We start from the raw sequence: 19,588 nt of genomic DNA, 5'->3' as shown, positions 1-19,588 counted from the left end.
ATCAGTTGTGAAAAGCATATTTAAATTTTCATCTAAAAAAGAATATCTCAAAAGAAAGAAAGACATCGACCTCATATCATCTTAAAGAATTATTGCTCATCTTCCCTGACTTGGAAGAAAAATAACAACATAAATCAATTTCTTCGTTAGATCAAATGTCTTAATAGAAAAAAAAAATTCTTAGAATATCAAGGCAATGCATGATTTTGCAGAACTAGAACTGCCTAGAGCTAATCGCTTCACGAACAATGTGCCGCAAGTGTGTTACGTGCGCCAAACATATTAATAAGAATGATTAATTTATTTTTTTAGATCAAAATAAGAAAAAACGTATTTTTAAGCATTGAAATGCACTGCTTTGACAAAAACAAGCAAATCAGATTCTTTAATTAAAGTTCCACCATTAATTGAAAAAAAATCTTTTATTATTATTTGCCTTATTTTTATCAAACTCTCAGAAAATCTGCTTAACATTAAATTGTGGTACTTGCATCATAATAGTGCAAACTGCTGCAAACTTAATATGGGGTCAAATTGAATCAAGTTTAATTAACCATAGTTAATTAAAGTTCACTAAACCGAAAATTAAATTTAGTTTCGTACAACCAAGAAGGGTTAAATAGCGGATAATACGGATCACATAGACCTCTCAGTAAGGAAATTCGAATGATATTATGGCTCATCCAACACAGTTTGAAATTTTAAACACTGTAAATACTTTATTTTGAAAATACCTCCTGTTTTAATTGTATGTTTAATCATGCACTTTATAGGCTATTTAGTCACATGCATTTAATACCGAATTGTGTGTCAATTCATAAACTCTTTTAGAGTAAAAATTACAAATGCGATCATTTTCTAATAAAAATCAAACTCTTGACTAAACTAAATCTCAGAATCTAAACATTTCGTTTAAATAAATAAACTTTAGCCTTGCCTCCTGAGTTCGATAAAGGATTTTTTATCTCCAAATCTGGAATACAAGCAATTACAATACAAATCAGTTAATTCTATATTATTCGATGAGAAAATGGAGATATCTGACAAATTTTCATTTAAATATGTCCAAATGCTTTAATGGCACAAGATTTAAATGTTAATATATTTATAAAGGAAAAATACCTAATAAGTCAATTAGAAATTTATGTTAACATTTTTCTTTATAATAACAAACATTGCTTTAATAACAATGAAAATAAATAAATAAATAGTTTAATGAAAATGTAAGATAATTTGTCCATTAATAATACAGTAGAACTCGGATATAACATCACTAATGAACAACGATTTCCTGCTTTTAATGTCTTTTCAGCTTGGTACCATTACCTTTCTCATATCAATAACGTAAAAAAAAAAAAAAAAAAAAAAAAAAAAAAAAANAAAAAAAAAAAAAAAAAAAATACCGGTATCTAGAACGTCTTTTTATACTATTTCTCTGAAGTACCAGCAAGTTGAGTCTTGTACAACTTCTATTATCCAACAAAAAAGAAAAATAAAGGTGCTAGAAGCTTTAAATTTAATATCATCCTGGTGGAAAAATTTTTCTAAATACTGTATCGTTAATGATTTCAGAAAATGTAATTTTACATCACTGGACATTTCAGAAAAGAATGCTGATATTGATGGCATTTCAGAAGTGATGAAGAAGACTGAATTTTTAGATTCACCCTCATTTATTGAGTGACTGAAAATTTTCTTCCAAGGACAAGAAGAAGAAACGGATACCCCAGATTGTTGAAAAATTCATGTCGTCCGAATAATAATAAAAAAGAAGATAAAAAAAAAATGTTGGATTTTTTTTTACTGCAATAACAAAGGGAAAAACATTTTTGTTCTGTTGCATGAAATTTTTTAACAGATCATAAATACTTTCATATCGTTGATGTTAAATATGCAATAGGTTTTTCTTTCTCCAAGCTACAGATTATTTTCAATGACATTTTAAAAACGTTATATATAACGAGGTATCGCACTGCAAAAAGCTTCTAGGGAAGTTAGGGCACATCATCAGGTTTAAAACTGCATAGGATCCCATGCTCGTCATACGCCGTAAGGGGAGCTGACCCTATTACGAACTGTTTCTTCGTGTGCTACTGAGTAGGTCATCATAGGGAGGCGCTCTGAGCTACGTACGATTATATTTCTGGACAAGGGTTCCTACACAAATTTAATCCTGAAAATGTGATCTAACTCCTCTTGATGTTTGTTGCAACATATACGCTACCCCTTGTTATATCTAACGTTTTTAAACTTGTACATTTAGACAAAAAATAAACTAAAAATGTCATTTAAAAAAATATGTAGCTTGGAGAGATTGCAAATTTGATTGCATATAGAGATTCAACCCGATTGCATATTTGTAATTCCCACATCCGAATTATGCAAGATCAAGTATTTGTATAATTGCAACAAACAGTTTGTTCCCCAGTTTAATCTAAGTTTGTCGCTTAGCAAAATAAGTTACATTAAATTTTTATATTATATTTAGGTATTTAACAAAATATAATTAAATTTGTACGCATTTAAATTTTACTTTTTAAGGGAATTTTCATGCACCCGATATAGCAACGTTTCTTTATTAACAACATTTTTGTGACGAATGTCGTTAAATCCAGGCTCTACTGTATTTATCTCCCATTTAAAGATTTTTTTCCTAAGCCTGCTATTTATTCTGTCCAAGACACATAATTAAATATATATATATGGTCATGTTATGTATTAAGTCCAAAAGAAAATAAATAAATTGAAGGGTTTAAGGTAATATTGTGATAAGCCACATTTTTTAAACGATATTTTTATATTAAATTGCTCTTTAGTATTGTTTCAAGATAAGAATTTCGCATGTTTCCAGAATTTCCACAACATAACACGGTACACTGAAGCATTTCTTTCTTTACCTGAGAATAGTGGTGTTTTCTATTAAAAAAAATTTAAAAAAACGCTCTACTAATCAATTAAAAAATGTGGCTATCATTTTATTGCATAAAAATTCAAATGTAATTTTAAAGTGATATACTTACTATCCGACGAAGCAAGACAGATTAAAATAATCAAATAAAAAATTCCAGAAATCAAAGTTAGCATGATTGAGATCCTATATATATCTATAAAAAGAAAATTTATTTTTAGTAACATGAATTCTATATTCGACACATCAATATTTTTCAATGTTACATACCCCAGCTGGAGATGTAATGGACTCCTATATCAGAGGGATTAGGCATGAATTGAGTTATTCAGTGTGCGAACGTTGATTTATTTAACTCCTTTAGAAAGAAAAGTTATGAAGCAAAAAAAGTTATGAAGTGGAATTTTTTTAAAATTTGATTTATTATTTATTTGTTCATTTTGTTAAAGTGTATATAAGGTGTGGAGATTCATACAATGCAATTAAATACAAAATAATAAGGACAAGGGATAAGAGATATTATTTTTGAATGTTCTAGTAAATTTTTAGGAGGAGAAGGGGAATTTTCGAGAATTTGGCATGATTGATTACATTGGGACAATAGCACTTGGCAATGAAAAATAGGAACCTTTAAAATATTTCTATCGCATTCACTTCACCAAAGAGAATTTCAGCATTTAACAACAGCAAAACAGCATTTAATAACAATGGAACTGATAAATTATCTTTATTAATTAGCATATTATTGCAATAAAAATATTGCCACTTTCGTCATATTAAAAAAAAACTACACAACCCTTTGATACAATTCAACTCAACATCAATGAGTAGAATTATTAAACATTCAAGTTCTGAATGACTCAACTCCAAAACCTTCAATACAACTCACTTCAATATCAAGGTGTGAAAAAAAAATACTCAGGGACTGAAAAACTGGAAATCCATAACAACCCCTAGACATGGAAATCTCTAACATGGAAATCCATAACAACCCCTAGACTGCAAAAAGATCTAGATCAAATTATGGTAAAAAGTACTAGAACCCTGAGTGCAGAATCCGCGTAAAATCCAGTTTTATCGGAAAATTTTATACCGCAATTTTTACAGCAATATTTATTTATTAAGAGTGATTCCGTGATTTTATAGTAATATTACTGTAAAAATTTCTTGATATCAGATTTTCTATTCCGTTAAATTTTGCAGTGAGATGTTCTGGCACCCTGAGCATTTTTTACCATAATTTGATCAGGGATTTTTTTGCTGTGAACTTACCTTATGATTACAGAAACTCCTTCGTTACAAATAAACGAATCGGGAATTTATAAGCAATCTAAGTAAACTAAACATCATACTGTAACATATCGTACACTGAGGAAAAAAAATTATGATCAAAATTACCATTATATTGGTAAATTTACCGTGTTTCTGGTTCTATAGGAACACCAAAGAGATCGATAATTTTTAATGAAGCGTTTTGGTATTGATTTTGGTAAAATTAACAATAAATATGATTTTATATTTCTTTAATAAAATCTGGTATATGGGATAATATTTAGTAATTTTAAATTTTATCACGACACTTTAGTATGGCATAAAAACCAATTATTTGTTTTATCAGTTGAATTGAATTTCAGTTTTGTATTTTTTACTAAATACGTGGTAGTGAGAACTATAATTCTAAAAACCAGAATTTCTGGTAAACCCTTACCACATGAAAAGAAAAACTACTAAATGACGGGTTAAAATACCGTATATTTTGGTTTTATTAATCAGGATTAAGTTTTTTTTTTTTTTTTTTTTTTTTTTTTTTTTNTTTTTTTTTTTTGGAAATGTCATCACAATATAATAAGGTAATTATACCAGAATTTGCTTTGTTTCTCCGTTTAATATATGTGTATGATAAATGATAAATCTAAAAAAAACTTCAAAATGATCATTTTGCGGGATTTGATACGAAGTTATTAACATTTAACATGATTTACAAATTACACTGCTACTTCTCTTATGAAAAGTTTTATAGATTTTCGTAAATATTTTTAAACAAGTAATTAAATCAAAACTGGTTTCGAAAGAAATTTAACAGACTTGTTGATTTAAAGATACAAAATACGAGTGCAAATAAAAATTCATTATTATTTTAATATATAATAAATTGGATTTTTTAAATAAAAAAATTATGAAATCTGTGAATCCACGCATTCACTTTAAACTTATATTAGACACAAAGCTTGTTTAGTGATTATTTACAATTATTTTGTTATTTAATTAAAAGATAATAAATTTGGTTTAATTATTCGTTATATTGATCTGCAAATATTTCACGTAGATATAAGAAATTTTAGGAACTTTGCCTCATTTTGATCAAAGATATGACATTTTTAAAATTTGTATTTCTTGAAAAATATTTGACGAAGTTCCTTGAAAACTTGATGATTTTCGCCTAAATATCAATTATCCGGCGTATTCATATGTCAATATGCTGGATAATTGAACTAAATTTAGGTTAATAAATTAATTAAAAAATTAAAAGTAAAGTCTCCATTTCAAATGAATGCTTGCATTAATATATTTTGAAAATTTTATGTTATAGTTCACTGTTTATGGATAGTGAACTTTTATACAAATTGCACTATTTTGTGAATGTATGAATTTAAAAAATTATAAAAATTTAAAATTTTTAACCTTAAAGTTTCCTTGATGACAAAATTTAGCCTCGTTTAGTAAAACTTATTACCTGCCTTTAAAGTTAAATATGAATTGTCTCTATGACGATATATACTCGAAAATATGTTAGTAAATTTGTAATTGACACATTGACACTGAATTCAACGCCGTTTTATACATTTTATGATATCTGTGTGATTGTATTTAAACAGATGGAAAGCACGACTTAATTTAACTTTGTTTGAAAAATAATCAATTAATTAAACAATTGAATCTCCACTTGTAATAAAAGAAAGACTCATAAATAAATGGTTCAAAGACCTAGGTATATACTTTAGTAATAATCCTTATGATTTTAATTTACCACGTGTGCAATATTAGACAAAGTTCTTTCTCTCTGCAAACTTCGATTTTAGCAGCAAAATTAACCCACCTCTAGTTATTGCACGGTTTGCTTCTTGACTCAATGCAAAATCTTTTTAACCTTAAAGTTTAATTGTTAACAAAAATTTATCCTCGTGTAGCGAATTAAACTTATTACTTGCCTTGGAAGTTAAAGTTGGAAGTTGCGTCCCTCGAAAATATGTTAGTAAATTTATATGTGATGCATTGACGTCGAATTCAACGGCGTTTTATACACTGTATGATACTGATGTGATTCATATTTTCATTTCCTAAGGCTATTCAACTTCATTTTAAACAAATACATTTGTATTTAAACAGATGGAAAGACTCAACTTAATTTAATTTTGTCTGAAAACTAATCAACTAACTTCAATTGAATTTCCACTTGTAATAAAAGAAAGACTCATAAACAAAAAAATAGGTCAAAGACCTAGGTTTATATTTTAGTGACATTCCTTACGATTTGAATCTATCTCAGTGCAAAATTAGACAAAGCTTTTTCTTTCTGTAAATATTGATTCTAGCAGTAACATTAACCCACCTCTAGTTATGGCACGTTTTGCTTTTTGACTCAGTACAAAATCTTTTTAACCTTAAAGTTTAATTGTTAACAAAAATTTATCCTCGTGTAGCGAATTAAACTTATTACTTGCCTTGGAAGTTAAAGATGAATTGCGTCCCCGACGTTCTGTATTCGAAAAAATGTTAGTAAATTTGTATGTGACGCATTGACGTCGAATTCAACGACGTTTTATACACTGTATGATACTGATGTGATTCATATTTTCATTTCCTAAGGCTATTCAACTTCATTTTAAACAAACACATTTGTGTTTAAACAGTTGGAAAGACTCAACTTAATTTAATTTTGTCTGAAAAATAATCAACTAACTTCAATTGAATCTCCACTTGTAATAAAGGAAAGACTCATAAACAAATAAATAGCTCAAAGACCTAGGTTTATATTTTAGTGACATTCCTTACGATTTGAATCTATCTCAGTGCAATATTAGACAAAGCTTTTTCTCTCTGTAAATGTTGATTCTAGCAGTAACATTAGCCCACCTCTAGTTATTGCACGTTTCGTTTCGTGACTCAATACAAACAGCTGTGCATCTTAAAACCTCTTTTCATCTGTCATTCGCCTCGAAAGGTAGATCAAAAAGTGTGATTTATAACAACCTCGATAAGTTTATGAAACGGCTTAAGGGATAGATTATTAATGTAGACCACAATTCTTATCAAATAGTCTAATATCGGAATAAAGAATAGATGTAACAATTTCTTGCTGAATGAAAGCTTTTATAGTGTTGTATCATAAAACGCTCCATTATTAGTGCTTTTTGAATAAAAATCCTTGTGTTATTATGTTTATATTTTTTTTCACGTAGGAATGGCGTTTGGAATCTGAAAAATTTTAATTTGCATGTTAATTTGTAATTATTAAATTTTAATTTGATGTTCGGTGAATTGTTCTTAATATTTTATAATCTGCATTACAGTGTCGGGTATTCTAAAAATTTAACACTAGAAAGACTGAAACTTAGTATATACTTAGTATTGCCCAAAAACAGTCAAAATAACTGCATTGTGAAAGAATAACTAATGTGCAAAGAAATTCGTTTAATCAGTTTTTAATATTTTTTATATTATATACAGTTATATAACAAGTTATTAGTAAATATTAATAATAAAAATTTTTATTTCACTTGGAAAGAAAATATTAATTTATGCATTATTATTTGTGCATATTTTGCACATGAAAAAGCAGTTAAAAAGCAGTCAGAATAACTTCATTTAGGCAACCTAGTCATAAATAAATTCAGTATGGGTAGTATTTTTAGGATGTAAGTATTATAGTAGTTTTTTTTTTTTTTTTTTTTTTTTTTTTTTTTTTTTAATAAAAATGGAAAGTTTCCTTAAGCGAACACAGTAAGAATGGTTATTTTTGGGATCAGTAAATAGTATGACAATCAAAAATTTCTTGAAATGAATACTACATGACTAGTATTAATAGTATGGCAATTAAAAGTTTCTTTAAATGAATACCGTATGACTGGTATTTTTTGGGATAAGTATACTACAGTATAACTTTTTTTTTTAAACTACAAAAGAAAAATTAATAAATATAGTATGAATAGTATGTTTAAGAACAGTAAGCATTAGAATTCTTTTTATTAAAACTGAATGTTTCGTTAAACGAACACCATTGAATGATATATGAGATCTGTATATATTAGAATTCATTTTATAAAACTGAAAAAAAATCTTGAAATGAATTTAGTAGGAAATACATTTTTTGGGGGTCTGTAAACTTGTATTAACAAAACAAAAGAAGAAAAACTCTTTAGCCTATTCAATAGCGATTTATTTTAATGCCTAACAAAATGGAGACAGTTAAACTAAATATTGAGAGTGAGTTTTTGGTTAAAAGTGAATCTAAATATAATTAGAGGATTAGTTACCAAATATAACCTGGTATCTGTACTAAATGCATTTATTTACTTGATGCAATAGTTCTCAAAGCGTTATCTAATTCTGAAATAGAGTGACAGAAAATATTTTTTGCCACCACTTTTTATTTATTTGAAATAAATGCACGACGAGTTTCCCGCGTCAAGCGAACGGATTGAGTTAAATAAATGTGTTATGAATCGCCTTTTTTTGGATCTGCAATTATTAGTATTATAATATTTTTTAAAAAAATACTCCTTAAATAAATGCATGAATAAATTTAAGGTAAATATTGAATGTACCTAAAATAAATGTAGTTCTTTTTTAAAAAATATTATCTCTTTGAAATATTTATATCATGAAAAGCATACGGCAAAGTTTCTTGAAAACTTGACTTCAGTTTAAAACTTTCGTAAAATATGCCGAATATTTATGATAATTATAGATCATTAAATAGTTATAATAATTTTCAAATACTAAATCTAATAATTGAAGATTATCATTAAAATTGATTTTGTATATAATATATATCTTGAGAGGACTTGAAGATTAATGAAATTTATAATTTTTCATGTTAAAAATTAAAAACTTCATTTTTTATTATTTTTGAATGTAAAAATTATAAAACTCGATGATATAAANTTAATAAAAAAAAAAGAAATAATAAAAAAAGCGTAAAAGTTAAGAAATATTTTATATGTTAATTTTTAATTATTAAATTTTATTTTAATGTTCAGGGAATTGTTCGTAATATTTTATTATCTCTATTGCAGTAATGATAAAATTAATTTAGTTTGGATAAAATTAATGCATTCTCTCTTTTTAGGGAGTGTCGGGTATTCTAAAAAATTAAATAAGTTCAGTATGGACAGTGTTTTTAGGATGTAAGTATTATAGTAGTTTTTTTGTATGAAAATGGAAAGTTTCTTTAAGCGAACACAGTATGAATGGTTATTTTTGGGATCAGTAAATAGTATGACTATCAAAGATAGCTTGAAATGAATACTACATAACTAATAGTATGGCAATTAAAATTTTCTTTAAATGAATACCGTATGACTGGTATTTTTTGGGATAAGTATACATTGTAACTGGTTTTATAAAATTAAAAAAGAAAAATTTATAAATTCTGTATGAATAGTATGTTTGGGAACAGTAAGCATTAGAATTCATTTTATTAAAACTGAATGTTTCGTTACACGAACACCATTGAATGATGTATGAGATCTGTATATATTAGAATTCATTTTGTAAAATTGAAAAAAAAATCTTTAAGTGAATTTAGTAGAAAATATATTTTTGGGGGGTCTGTAAATTTGCATTAACGAAACAAAAGAAGAAAAACTCTTTAACCTATTCAATACCGATTTATTTTAATGCCTAACAAAATGGAAACAGTTAAACTAAATATTGAGAGTGAGTTTTTGATTAAAAGTGATTCGAGATGTATTTAGAGGACTAGTTACCAAATATAACCTGATATCTATACGAAATGCATTTATTTACATGATGTAATAGTTCTCAATGCGTTATCTAATTCTAAAATAGAGTGACAGAAAATATTTTCTGCCACCACTTTTTATTTATTTGAAATAAATACACGACGAGTTTCACGCGTCAAACGAACGGATTGAGTTAAATAAATGTGTTATGAATCGCCTTTTTTGGGATCTGCAATTATTAGTATTATAATATTTTTAAAAAAAATACTCCTTAAATAAATGCATGAATAAATTTGAGGTAAATATTGAATGTACCTAAAATAAATGTAGTTCTTTTTTAAAAAATATTATCTCTTTGAAATATTTATATCATGAAAAGCATACGGCAAAGTTTCTTGAAAACTTGACTTCAGTTTAAAACTTTCGTAAAATATGCCGAATATTTATGATAATTATAGATCATTAAATAGTTATAATAATTTTCAAATACTAAATCTAATAATTGAAGATTATCATTAAAATTGATTTTGTATATAATATATATCTTGAGAGGACTTGAAGATTAATGAAATTTATAATTTTTCATGTTAAAAATTAAAAACTTCATTTTTTATTATTTTTGAATGTAAAAATTAAAAAACTCGATGATTATAAAAATTTATGAATTACATGATTGAGAATTTTGGAAAAAATATTACGAATAAGAGGGAAAACTTATATAATAAGAGAGTATTCATAATGTGCCTTAACTAAATTTTTTTAAACAATTTCACTTTAGTTAAATAAATACTTTGTATTTAGCAAATATTTAATGAATAATATTGTACAAAAACATTTTCTTAATAAAAAAATAGCATAATTTGATAAATTTTCGACATTTTAAAAATTTACTCCGTTTTCGAAAATAATTTTTCTAAATAAAGCTAAAGATTAGGTAAGATTATTTAGTAGTTTTCCAGTGTATTTTATGACTTCAAATACTAATTTCAAAATTAATATTCCCCTATAATCTTTATTACGAAATATTTAGAAAAGGAGAACAAAAAAAATTGAAAGCAAAGGTAAACAACAAAAGAACGAAGTAAAAAAATAATTTCTTGCACTTTTTAAAGCCTTCCAAGCATCATTTTTTAAAAATTTTTTAAATAAATTAAATGAAAATTAAAATTTCTTAATCAAGGTCAATGAAATAAGTTTTTTTTAAAAATTGATATGATATTTTCAGTATATTATCCTTTTTCACATCATAATTTTTTTCATTCATTTACATAAAACGAAAAATACCTACTTAGAACTAAGCATTTGAAAGCTCAGTTGAATATCTAATATTTCGTTTAGATTTACTTATCAATTTTACAGCACGTATATCATTGACGACGTTCCCGTTGAATATAGTATATTTTCTTCTGCTACACTTAGTAATTTTAAAGTATGTGTAGTTGTGTTGTAGTTCCCTTAAATGTGCGTTTTTTTATGTTTAAAATTAAAAAAAATTTTAACGAAATGGTGGTAAGTGAACAAAAAATGCCTAAATTTCAGGATTTATGGTTTATTCTACGAATTTTCAAAGTGTTCTAACGCTTTCAAAGCGTTAACATGGTTTCAAAGTTGTGTATATTAAAAAAACGTCATTTAAATCGTTTGCGCGAGGAAAAGCACTGTAAAAAGCATTTTTCAATTTCATCAATTTATATTTTAATAAATGTGGTGACTTTTTCCCTATAAAATAATAATTCAGATTATTCCTTTAAGAAAGTGTTTTAAGCAAATAAAAACTCTTTAGGTTTAATTGCTAAAACATCCTAAATATTATTTAAATGTCTCAAAGTATATATTTTTCGCAATTGTAATAAAATAAATTAAATTTATAGTATTTCAGAATAATTAATGCTGTTTAGTTTTTTGCGCTTTATGTTGTATTGATAAAAATATTTTATTTTCATGAAATTTCTCTCTCTCTATTTGGTATTAGTTTTTTTATTTATTTGCAACCATTTTATTTTATTTATAAAATTTTCATTCTAGGTAAATTCATAAAAATTGTTGCTCAGAATATTAATAAACTTGGGATTTTCTGTACTTAGAGTTGTTAGTTGCTATTTATGAAGAAAAATTTTCAGGAAATCAGTATATTTAAAAACAAAACACTTTTTCTAAAGAGAAGCAGAATTATTTTTAGTTGATGATTTAGTTTCTCTTCTACGCCATGACGTTAATCAATTTCTTTTCAACAGAAGGCAGGAAAAACAATCGTACACATTTTTCAAGGCAATGAACTACGGAATAAAAGTGTAATTGAATTTTTTTTTTCTGAAAGAAATAAAAATTTTGTAGTATAGAGATAGAGTTGTTTTTCTTTTTTTTATTTTATGAAATGAATGGTTGTAAGTTGCGGTTAGAGATTTTCATTTTAAAATAATTAGTTTTACAAAAACAATTTAAATTGTTTTCCATTTTCTGACAACAATACGAATTCACAAGGATAGCTTTCCAGTTTTTTTTATCCATGTTTTCTTTCCTTCTTAGATTTGTTTTAGTCATTTAAATGGAAAAAGGTTTCCTCTAGAGCTGCAATAATTTTCGATTATTTGATTTTTTTACGAACAAAAGATTCTTATAAAAATTCTACACTGTATGCAATGCTTTCCGCTAATTTTCGCGAAGACGCACGAGGCACTTTTAATTATTTTATTTCTTACTATCATTATTTATAATTTTAATTCCAGTTGATAATGGGTATCGAAATAGTTATTTTAATTAATGAATTTTCTTTAAAATATTTAGAAACTTATACTCATGGCTTGGATTCACAGTTGGAATTGGCTACTTAATGTCTCTGAAGCAGAACTGATTTAATTTGGTCTTGCGAACTAAAGTGAACTAAATCTTAAGGAAAAGAAATGCAGAAAAAATTTATTTAAACGAAAAAAATCGATCTAACATTAATTCTGTTTAATTTTTATGATTATTATTATTTCTGTTTTTTTTTTTTTCTCCTGAAGAGTTAGCGTTAACACTACGGGTCTTTTTACTAAAAATTTGTAAGAGAGGGATGAACTTTGACGCAATTTCCGAAAATATCGTTGGCTTTGCCTACATTCGATGATTTTGTTATGGAAACATATTTTGAAATGCAAAATTATTTCAGGTAGAATTTTTAATTTCTTAAGTCTCAAAATGTTTTAAATTTTATTTACTTACATTCTTAATTTAATTTACCCGGTGCTTAGTTCAGTTTTTTAAAAATTAATTTCTACATTCGGTGATTTTGTTATGGAAACATATTTTGAAATGCAAAATTATTTCAGGTAGAATTTTTAATTTCTTAAGTCTCAAAATGTTTTAAATTTTATTTACTTACATTCTTAATTCAATTTACCCGGTGCTTAGTTCAGTTTTTTTTAAATTAATTTTTTTAAATTTTTTTTTATTTTAATAAGTTATTTATTCCATTAAGACTAAAATAATTTAAATCAAGAATATTTTTTCTTTTAATTTTACTGTTAGAGAACTTTTCTTTTTAGTTAATAAATTTCAAAATAATAACGTTTCAATTAAGTAATTTAAAACAATTTCTTTTAGTATGGTGGCTATTAGTAATGCATCAAATGTTTATCATGTATTTAGACAATCTAGACTTCTAAAACTAACGGAAATATAAAGTGCAACATTTGAATACAAATATTTTAACACACGCTCTGCAAATAAATTTTAAAATTTTTCTTTGATGTCGCAGATCAGTAGGGGAGAGTGGGGTCAATTGTAACAGGGTACGATTGTAACAGAGCAAAAATTTCGAGTGTCGGGTTCTAGATTTGGTTCCTAGGTGGTGCACAAGGTGTATTTAATAAATCTANTATAAAAATTCTACACTGTATGCAATGCTTTCCGCTAATTTTCGCGAAGACGCACGAGGCACTTTTAATTATTTTATTTCTTACTATCATTATTTATAATTTTAATTCCAATTGATAATGGGTATCGAAATAGTTATTTTAATTAATGAATTTTCTTTAAAATATTTGGAAACTTATACTCATGGCTTGGATTCACAGTTGGAAAAAATTTTCCACTGGCTACTTAAGATCTCAGAAGCAGAACTGATTTAATTTGGTCCTGCGAACAAAAGTGAACTAAATTTTAAGGAAACGAAACGCAGAAAAAATTAATTTAAACGAAAAAAATCGATCTAACATTAATCCTGCTTAATTTTTATGATTATTATTATTTATGTTTTTTTTTTCTCCTGAAGAGCTAGCTTTAACACAGCTGGTCTTTTGACCAAAAATTTGTAAGAGAGGGATGAACTTAGACACTATTTCCGAAAATATCGTCGGCTTCACCTACATACGATGATTTTGTTTTGGAAACATATTTTGAAATGCAAAATTATTTCAGGTAGAATTTTTAATTTCTAAAGTCTCAAAATGTTTTAAATTTTATTTACTTACACTCTTAATTTAATTCACCCAGTGTTTAGTTCAGATTTTTTCTTAAATAATTTTTTTTAATTTTTTTTATTTTAATAAGTTATTTATTCCAAAAAGACTAAAATAATTTAAATCAAGAATATTTTTCCTTTTCATTTTACTGATAAAGAACTTTTCGTTTCAATTAATAAATTTCTAAATAATAACGTTTCAATTTAGTAATTTAAAGCAATTCCTTTTAGTATGGTATCTATTAGTAATTCATCATGTATTTAGACAATCTAAAGGACCTATAAAGTGCAACATTTGAATACAAATATTTTAACAGATAAATTTTAAAATTTTTCTTTGATGTCGCAAATCAGTGCAGAGTTCTCTGCAACTGGGCATAGGATATTTAAGAATATATTTTAATCCATGTTGCATCTATTTTCTTTTCTTTTTATCCCGCTGAGCAGGTAATAGAAAACAAAACAAAATCAGTTAACCATTTGCTTTTTTTCTTCTTATTTTTAGAAGTTCTTTTGTAATGAAAAAAATACATATATAGTTTTTTTTTAAAAAAAGAATCTTTAAGTTAAAACAGTAAATATTTTATTCAAATTAGAGTTAGAAACAAAATTTGTCAATTTTATTTCTATACTTTCAAATAATCAACTAAGTTGACGTATCAATAACAAACCCAATGTTTGGATAATAAATTTTTAGATACTGAAAACATAAGTGACGAAATAAAAATAAATAGCCTATATCTTACGCTTACTCTGAAAGCGTCAAGCTATTGAAATAACTTTTATACTTTAATTAACTTTTGCTTTATTATTAGTAAATTTATTTACTGGTTTATATTTAAACCTAATAGACGAAATGTTTAATTTTTACAACAGCAACAATAAGCAACACTTTTAATTGAGTCTGAAAATATCTTAATTATAAGAAAATATTTAAATATCTTATAGAAACAAATATTAAAATACCTTATTTGTAAGCAAATAATTTAAACCATTTGATAATTTTTTTACCAGAATTCAGTTTTCAAAATTATTGCTCCTATAAAACCATATTTTATAGTTAATTTTACCAAAATCATTACCAAAGTGCTTTGGAAAAAATTACCGAAAATTACCGTGTTCCCATAGAGCCAAAAACACTGTAAATTTTACCATATTCTGGGTAATTTTGACTATACTTTTTTTAAAAATATAATATATTATCTAATTTATTTTCGTCAAGATCCAAATTAATTTTAGAAATTCGATGAAAAATCAGACCAAGCAAACAATTTTAATTCAATTTGCTAAAAAGTAAATAGTTTAATTTTTGTAATTTTCGTTTAGAGTTACAATAAATGCTCAAAAAATCAAAAGTATCCCCAATATACATTACATTAGTTATCAATTGTTTCACTACAATGAGCTTCAAATCCGATGAATAGTTCAAAACTTGTTAAAAAATTTAATTAAATAAAAAATTCATAATTTCATACTCAATGAATGTTTCGTCTCTCCTGTTTCTATTATGCTCCTCTGTAGTAGAAAAATCAACGTAAACGACAAAAAATTCAAAATCAAGAGTTTTATAAATTTGGTATCTTTGTAAGATAAACTATATATTGCATAAAATTTTTTTAATTAGTTTTCTGAAATTCTATTCTAGCGTTCATAGCATTAACAATGAAAACAAAATAGTGGTCAAGCACACTTTTCTCAATATCTATCGTGAAGCAGATACGTTGTTTTTTCAATTGTGCGGCTGTATAAGTATCTTGTGCGAAGTATTTTTCTGAGGAGGTACATTAGAGCCAAAGTATATGTACGTGAGGTCCTATGCTATTTGTACTATACTTCATACTATACTATTTGATTTACGGTAGCTATATACAAAAGACATATCAAGCCATATGCAGCAAAATTAGGTCATGCATAACTTAATTTTTGCACATAGTAATAACAAAAAGAACACTTTACAAGTTTCAAAAGCTCCTTTGCACACATTAAAAAAGAAATTTAAAATTGAAAAAATAAGATTGAAACAAACAAAACAGATATCATTAGTAGATTAAGTTTGAAAATATGTTATTTTTTTATTTTTAGCAGTATACTATAATTTAAATTTATATAGTATTTTAAAACTTTTTCATTTTTATTTTCAAACATTATACGTTTAAGCACGAAGTTACGTTATGCAGTAAAGTAAAGCATTTGTAAAGAACATTTATATAATTTAATAAAAAATTTTAACATTCCTTATAAAAAATTTGTTATGTGTCATTGATTGTATAATTATTTTAAACATTTATTGTATTGTAGTCAACTGTATTATCAAGTAAACATTATACATTTTATCATTAAAAGTAAACTTTTGTCGAGTAATCATTTCAAATAAATTTTCAAAGAAAATTTATTTTATTATTATTGCTATACTTGTGGACTAAAGTACCTTTCAGAAAATAAACTGGTTCAATGTATCTCCCAATTCTGACTCCAACAAAGTAAATAAACATCATTTATTGTTTTATTTAATTGATATTTTAGATTTCTTTTTAAAACTATCAATTTTAAAATTACTTATCGATTCATTCAATATCAAACTTTGTTCACGTTTTGAAAAAAAAACTTGCTGTTAATATGGAATTTATTTATTTATTTGTTATTTAGTTTTATTTTATTTTATTTAATTATTAATTATTACTTTATTTTATTTACGACTTATTTTATTTATTACTTTATTCTACCAATTTCTTCGTCTTTTTATTGAATGTTCAGATACTCAATTCAGCATTAATTTTAGTAGTCTTAAAAAGAGCAGAGAATTCATTAAAATAAAGTAAGTAAATGAGGAAATAAACTTGACTAATTGTTACATGTTACTAGTTACATGACTTTAATGACGCAACTTCTGCTGTAAGAACATTATTTTTACTATTTTAATATTTTCTCATAATTAACAAAATTATAAAAAAAAAAAGTTCCATGTAATTTAATAGAAAGTACATCACTTGCAAAATAATAATTCATTGACTACTTTGTCAATTAAACATTTGTTTCGTATTCTATTTCTTTACATCGGTAAACAAAGATTGTGCTATGAAAATTTTTTTAAATATCGCTAAGATTTCTGTAGTTTTATAAAAAATAGAATAGCTTTTAAAAGTAAAATCAAATTAAATTAAAATCTGTTACCTAACAAGAAAACGCAATCAGCATGTAGTCAAAAACGCAACCCTGTGCTGTCAATCGAAACCACGTGCAAGTCGTGTGGATGAGATGTCAAAAATAAGCTTCTTTTACTTCTCAACTCAAAACTAAAACTGAGAATATTGTAATCTCGCAGGTGCCGGCTTGCTAAATGTTGAACCAATCAGGAAGAAGCTCGAGTATGGGGAAAACTTTCTCTGCGTCTTCATTTGGAATGTTTCGGGTTCTTTTTTATTTCTTTGATTTGATATCTTCTGGATGAACTCTCCAATTACAGATAACGAGAAATCAAATTGTGATAGTATGGCTACATGCAGAGTGGAAAGGAAACCCATGTTGCGGAAAGGCATGTGGCTGTTGACGCCTCATGTCAAACTCATTTCTCGTCATTCGAAAGCATAAATATTTCAAAAAGATAAGCAACTCACAATTTATTTAGTGTTATTTTTGAATAAGTTTCGATAGATTCTTTAGAAATTATAGTAGATCTCTAGTTTCGATGGATCGTTCAATTCAGTTAATTGACCCTTTGAGAAAAAAGGAAATTAATTCATTTGAAAAATAATATAACTTCTGGAGAGAAAAAAATTTAAGAGTTAGCAAATATAGAAGTAAAACTAGTAGCTCCATCGTTTTTAAAAGTTTTCCTAACAATGAAAAAAGGGGAAAAAAATCTTTACTGCAAGCTTTTCAATTTGTTTTCGGTTTTCATGGAAATGACAGGGTCCTGATTAATTTAGAAAAAAAAAATTAAACCATTTTCAGAATAATTTTTTTTTTATTTCAAAAAATAAAATATATATAGGGGAGAGTCGGGTAGCCCCGCTCACTTAAGGAGTATTGCTTATATTTCTGTATAATACTGAGTAACAATCAACATTTTTGTATGTTTCTATTGTTTTATCATCTAATTAAATAATGCAAAAAGAATAAACCAAAAAAAGAATAGTTAAACTTAAAAAAATAGAAATTTAAAAAAACATGTTTTTCAGCTCTTTTCAAAATGTGTCGGGTAGCCCCGCCCAGTTACAAAAATTATGTTTTTTGACTGTTTTTTCAGGTGTAAATGAAAATGACCAATGTATTGACAATAGATAAACCTCATTTATCATTTTTATCACAAAATTATTTTATTTATTACATATTTATATACTTTTAGTGAATTCTATCATTTAATAACAATCATTTAATAACAACAATATTTGTTGTTAAAAATGCATATAACATTCAAATTTGAAGCAATAAAATAATAATCTTTGCAACCGTACATTTATCGACGAAATAAAATTGGGCGGTGATACCCGACATTCATGTGAGCGGGGCTACCCGAAATCCAATTTTTTTGTAAATTTGTAATTACTCGAACAATTTTTCACATATAAACTTCTTTCTTTGTGCAAATTAAACTTAAGACTACATACTTTAATGCTGTATGTATAGAAAAAATTATTTTTTTAGTATTAAAATGAAGTTTAATCGAAACATTCAACCAATTTTTCTTAATTTCATGACTACTGTATTCAACATATTTTCAAAACTATTGTTTACCATGTTAACAGCTGCATAAATACTTGAAACTTTGAAAATAATCTTTTTTTAATATAACAATTAATGTCCGATGGCCCATTGATTTGAAAAAATATTCTATACATATGAAATTGACAATGGGTGGGGGTACCCGCTGGGCGGGGCTACCCGACTCTCCCCTATATTTGGGTCAGTTTCAAAATATAAGTTGTTCTCAAGAAACAAAGTCCCAGACCCCCATCTTGAAATAAATTCTGATGAATTTGAAACAGTGAGGACAGTTTACCTTACTTAGGATCAATTATTACCATTGACAACAGAATTATTCCTGAAATAAAAAAAACCTACTCTGTCTGGCGAATAGGGCTGTCTATGGGCTGAGAAGATTTATTAAATCTAGGTTTCTTTCTAGAAAAACTAAGTTCTTAATCTGCAAAACTCTTGTCCGCCAGTTTTGACATACCCTTCTGAAGCTTGGACAATGACAAAACTGGAGGAAATTGTATCGCAATATTTGAGAGAAAGATTTTGCGGGGTACACTTGGTGGTGTAAATGAAAAC

General features: G+C 26.1%; 1 protein-coding gene across 1 annotated transcript in view; it reads right to left on the bottom strand.

Moving 5' to 3' along the window:
• Positions 1-17,716, bottom strand: part of LOC107445728 (fibroblast growth factor receptor-like 1) — a 42,197-nt gene extending 24,481 nt beyond the window's left edge. The window contains exons 1-2 of the mRNA XM_016060202.3: positions 17,486-17,716; positions 3,021-3,104 (exon numbers count right to left, since the gene is read on the bottom strand). Of these exons, the coding sequence (XP_015915688.1) occupies positions 3,021-3,084 (64 nt within the window). The 5' untranslated portion in view covers positions 3,085-3,104; positions 17,486-17,716. The remainder of the gene's footprint in view (positions 1-3,020; positions 3,105-17,485) is intronic.
• Positions 17,717-19,588: the final 1,872 nt, after the last annotated feature.

The sequence above is a fragment of the Parasteatoda tepidariorum genome, chromosome X1 (genome assembly GCF_043381705.1).
Source record: "Parasteatoda tepidariorum isolate YZ-2023 chromosome X1, CAS_Ptep_4.0, whole genome shotgun sequence".
Taxonomy (NCBI): domain Eukaryota; kingdom Metazoa; phylum Arthropoda; class Arachnida; order Araneae; family Theridiidae; genus Parasteatoda; species Parasteatoda tepidariorum.
The sequence above is the reverse complement of the archived record's forward strand: the minus strand, read 5'-3'. Positions and strand labels throughout refer to the sequence as shown.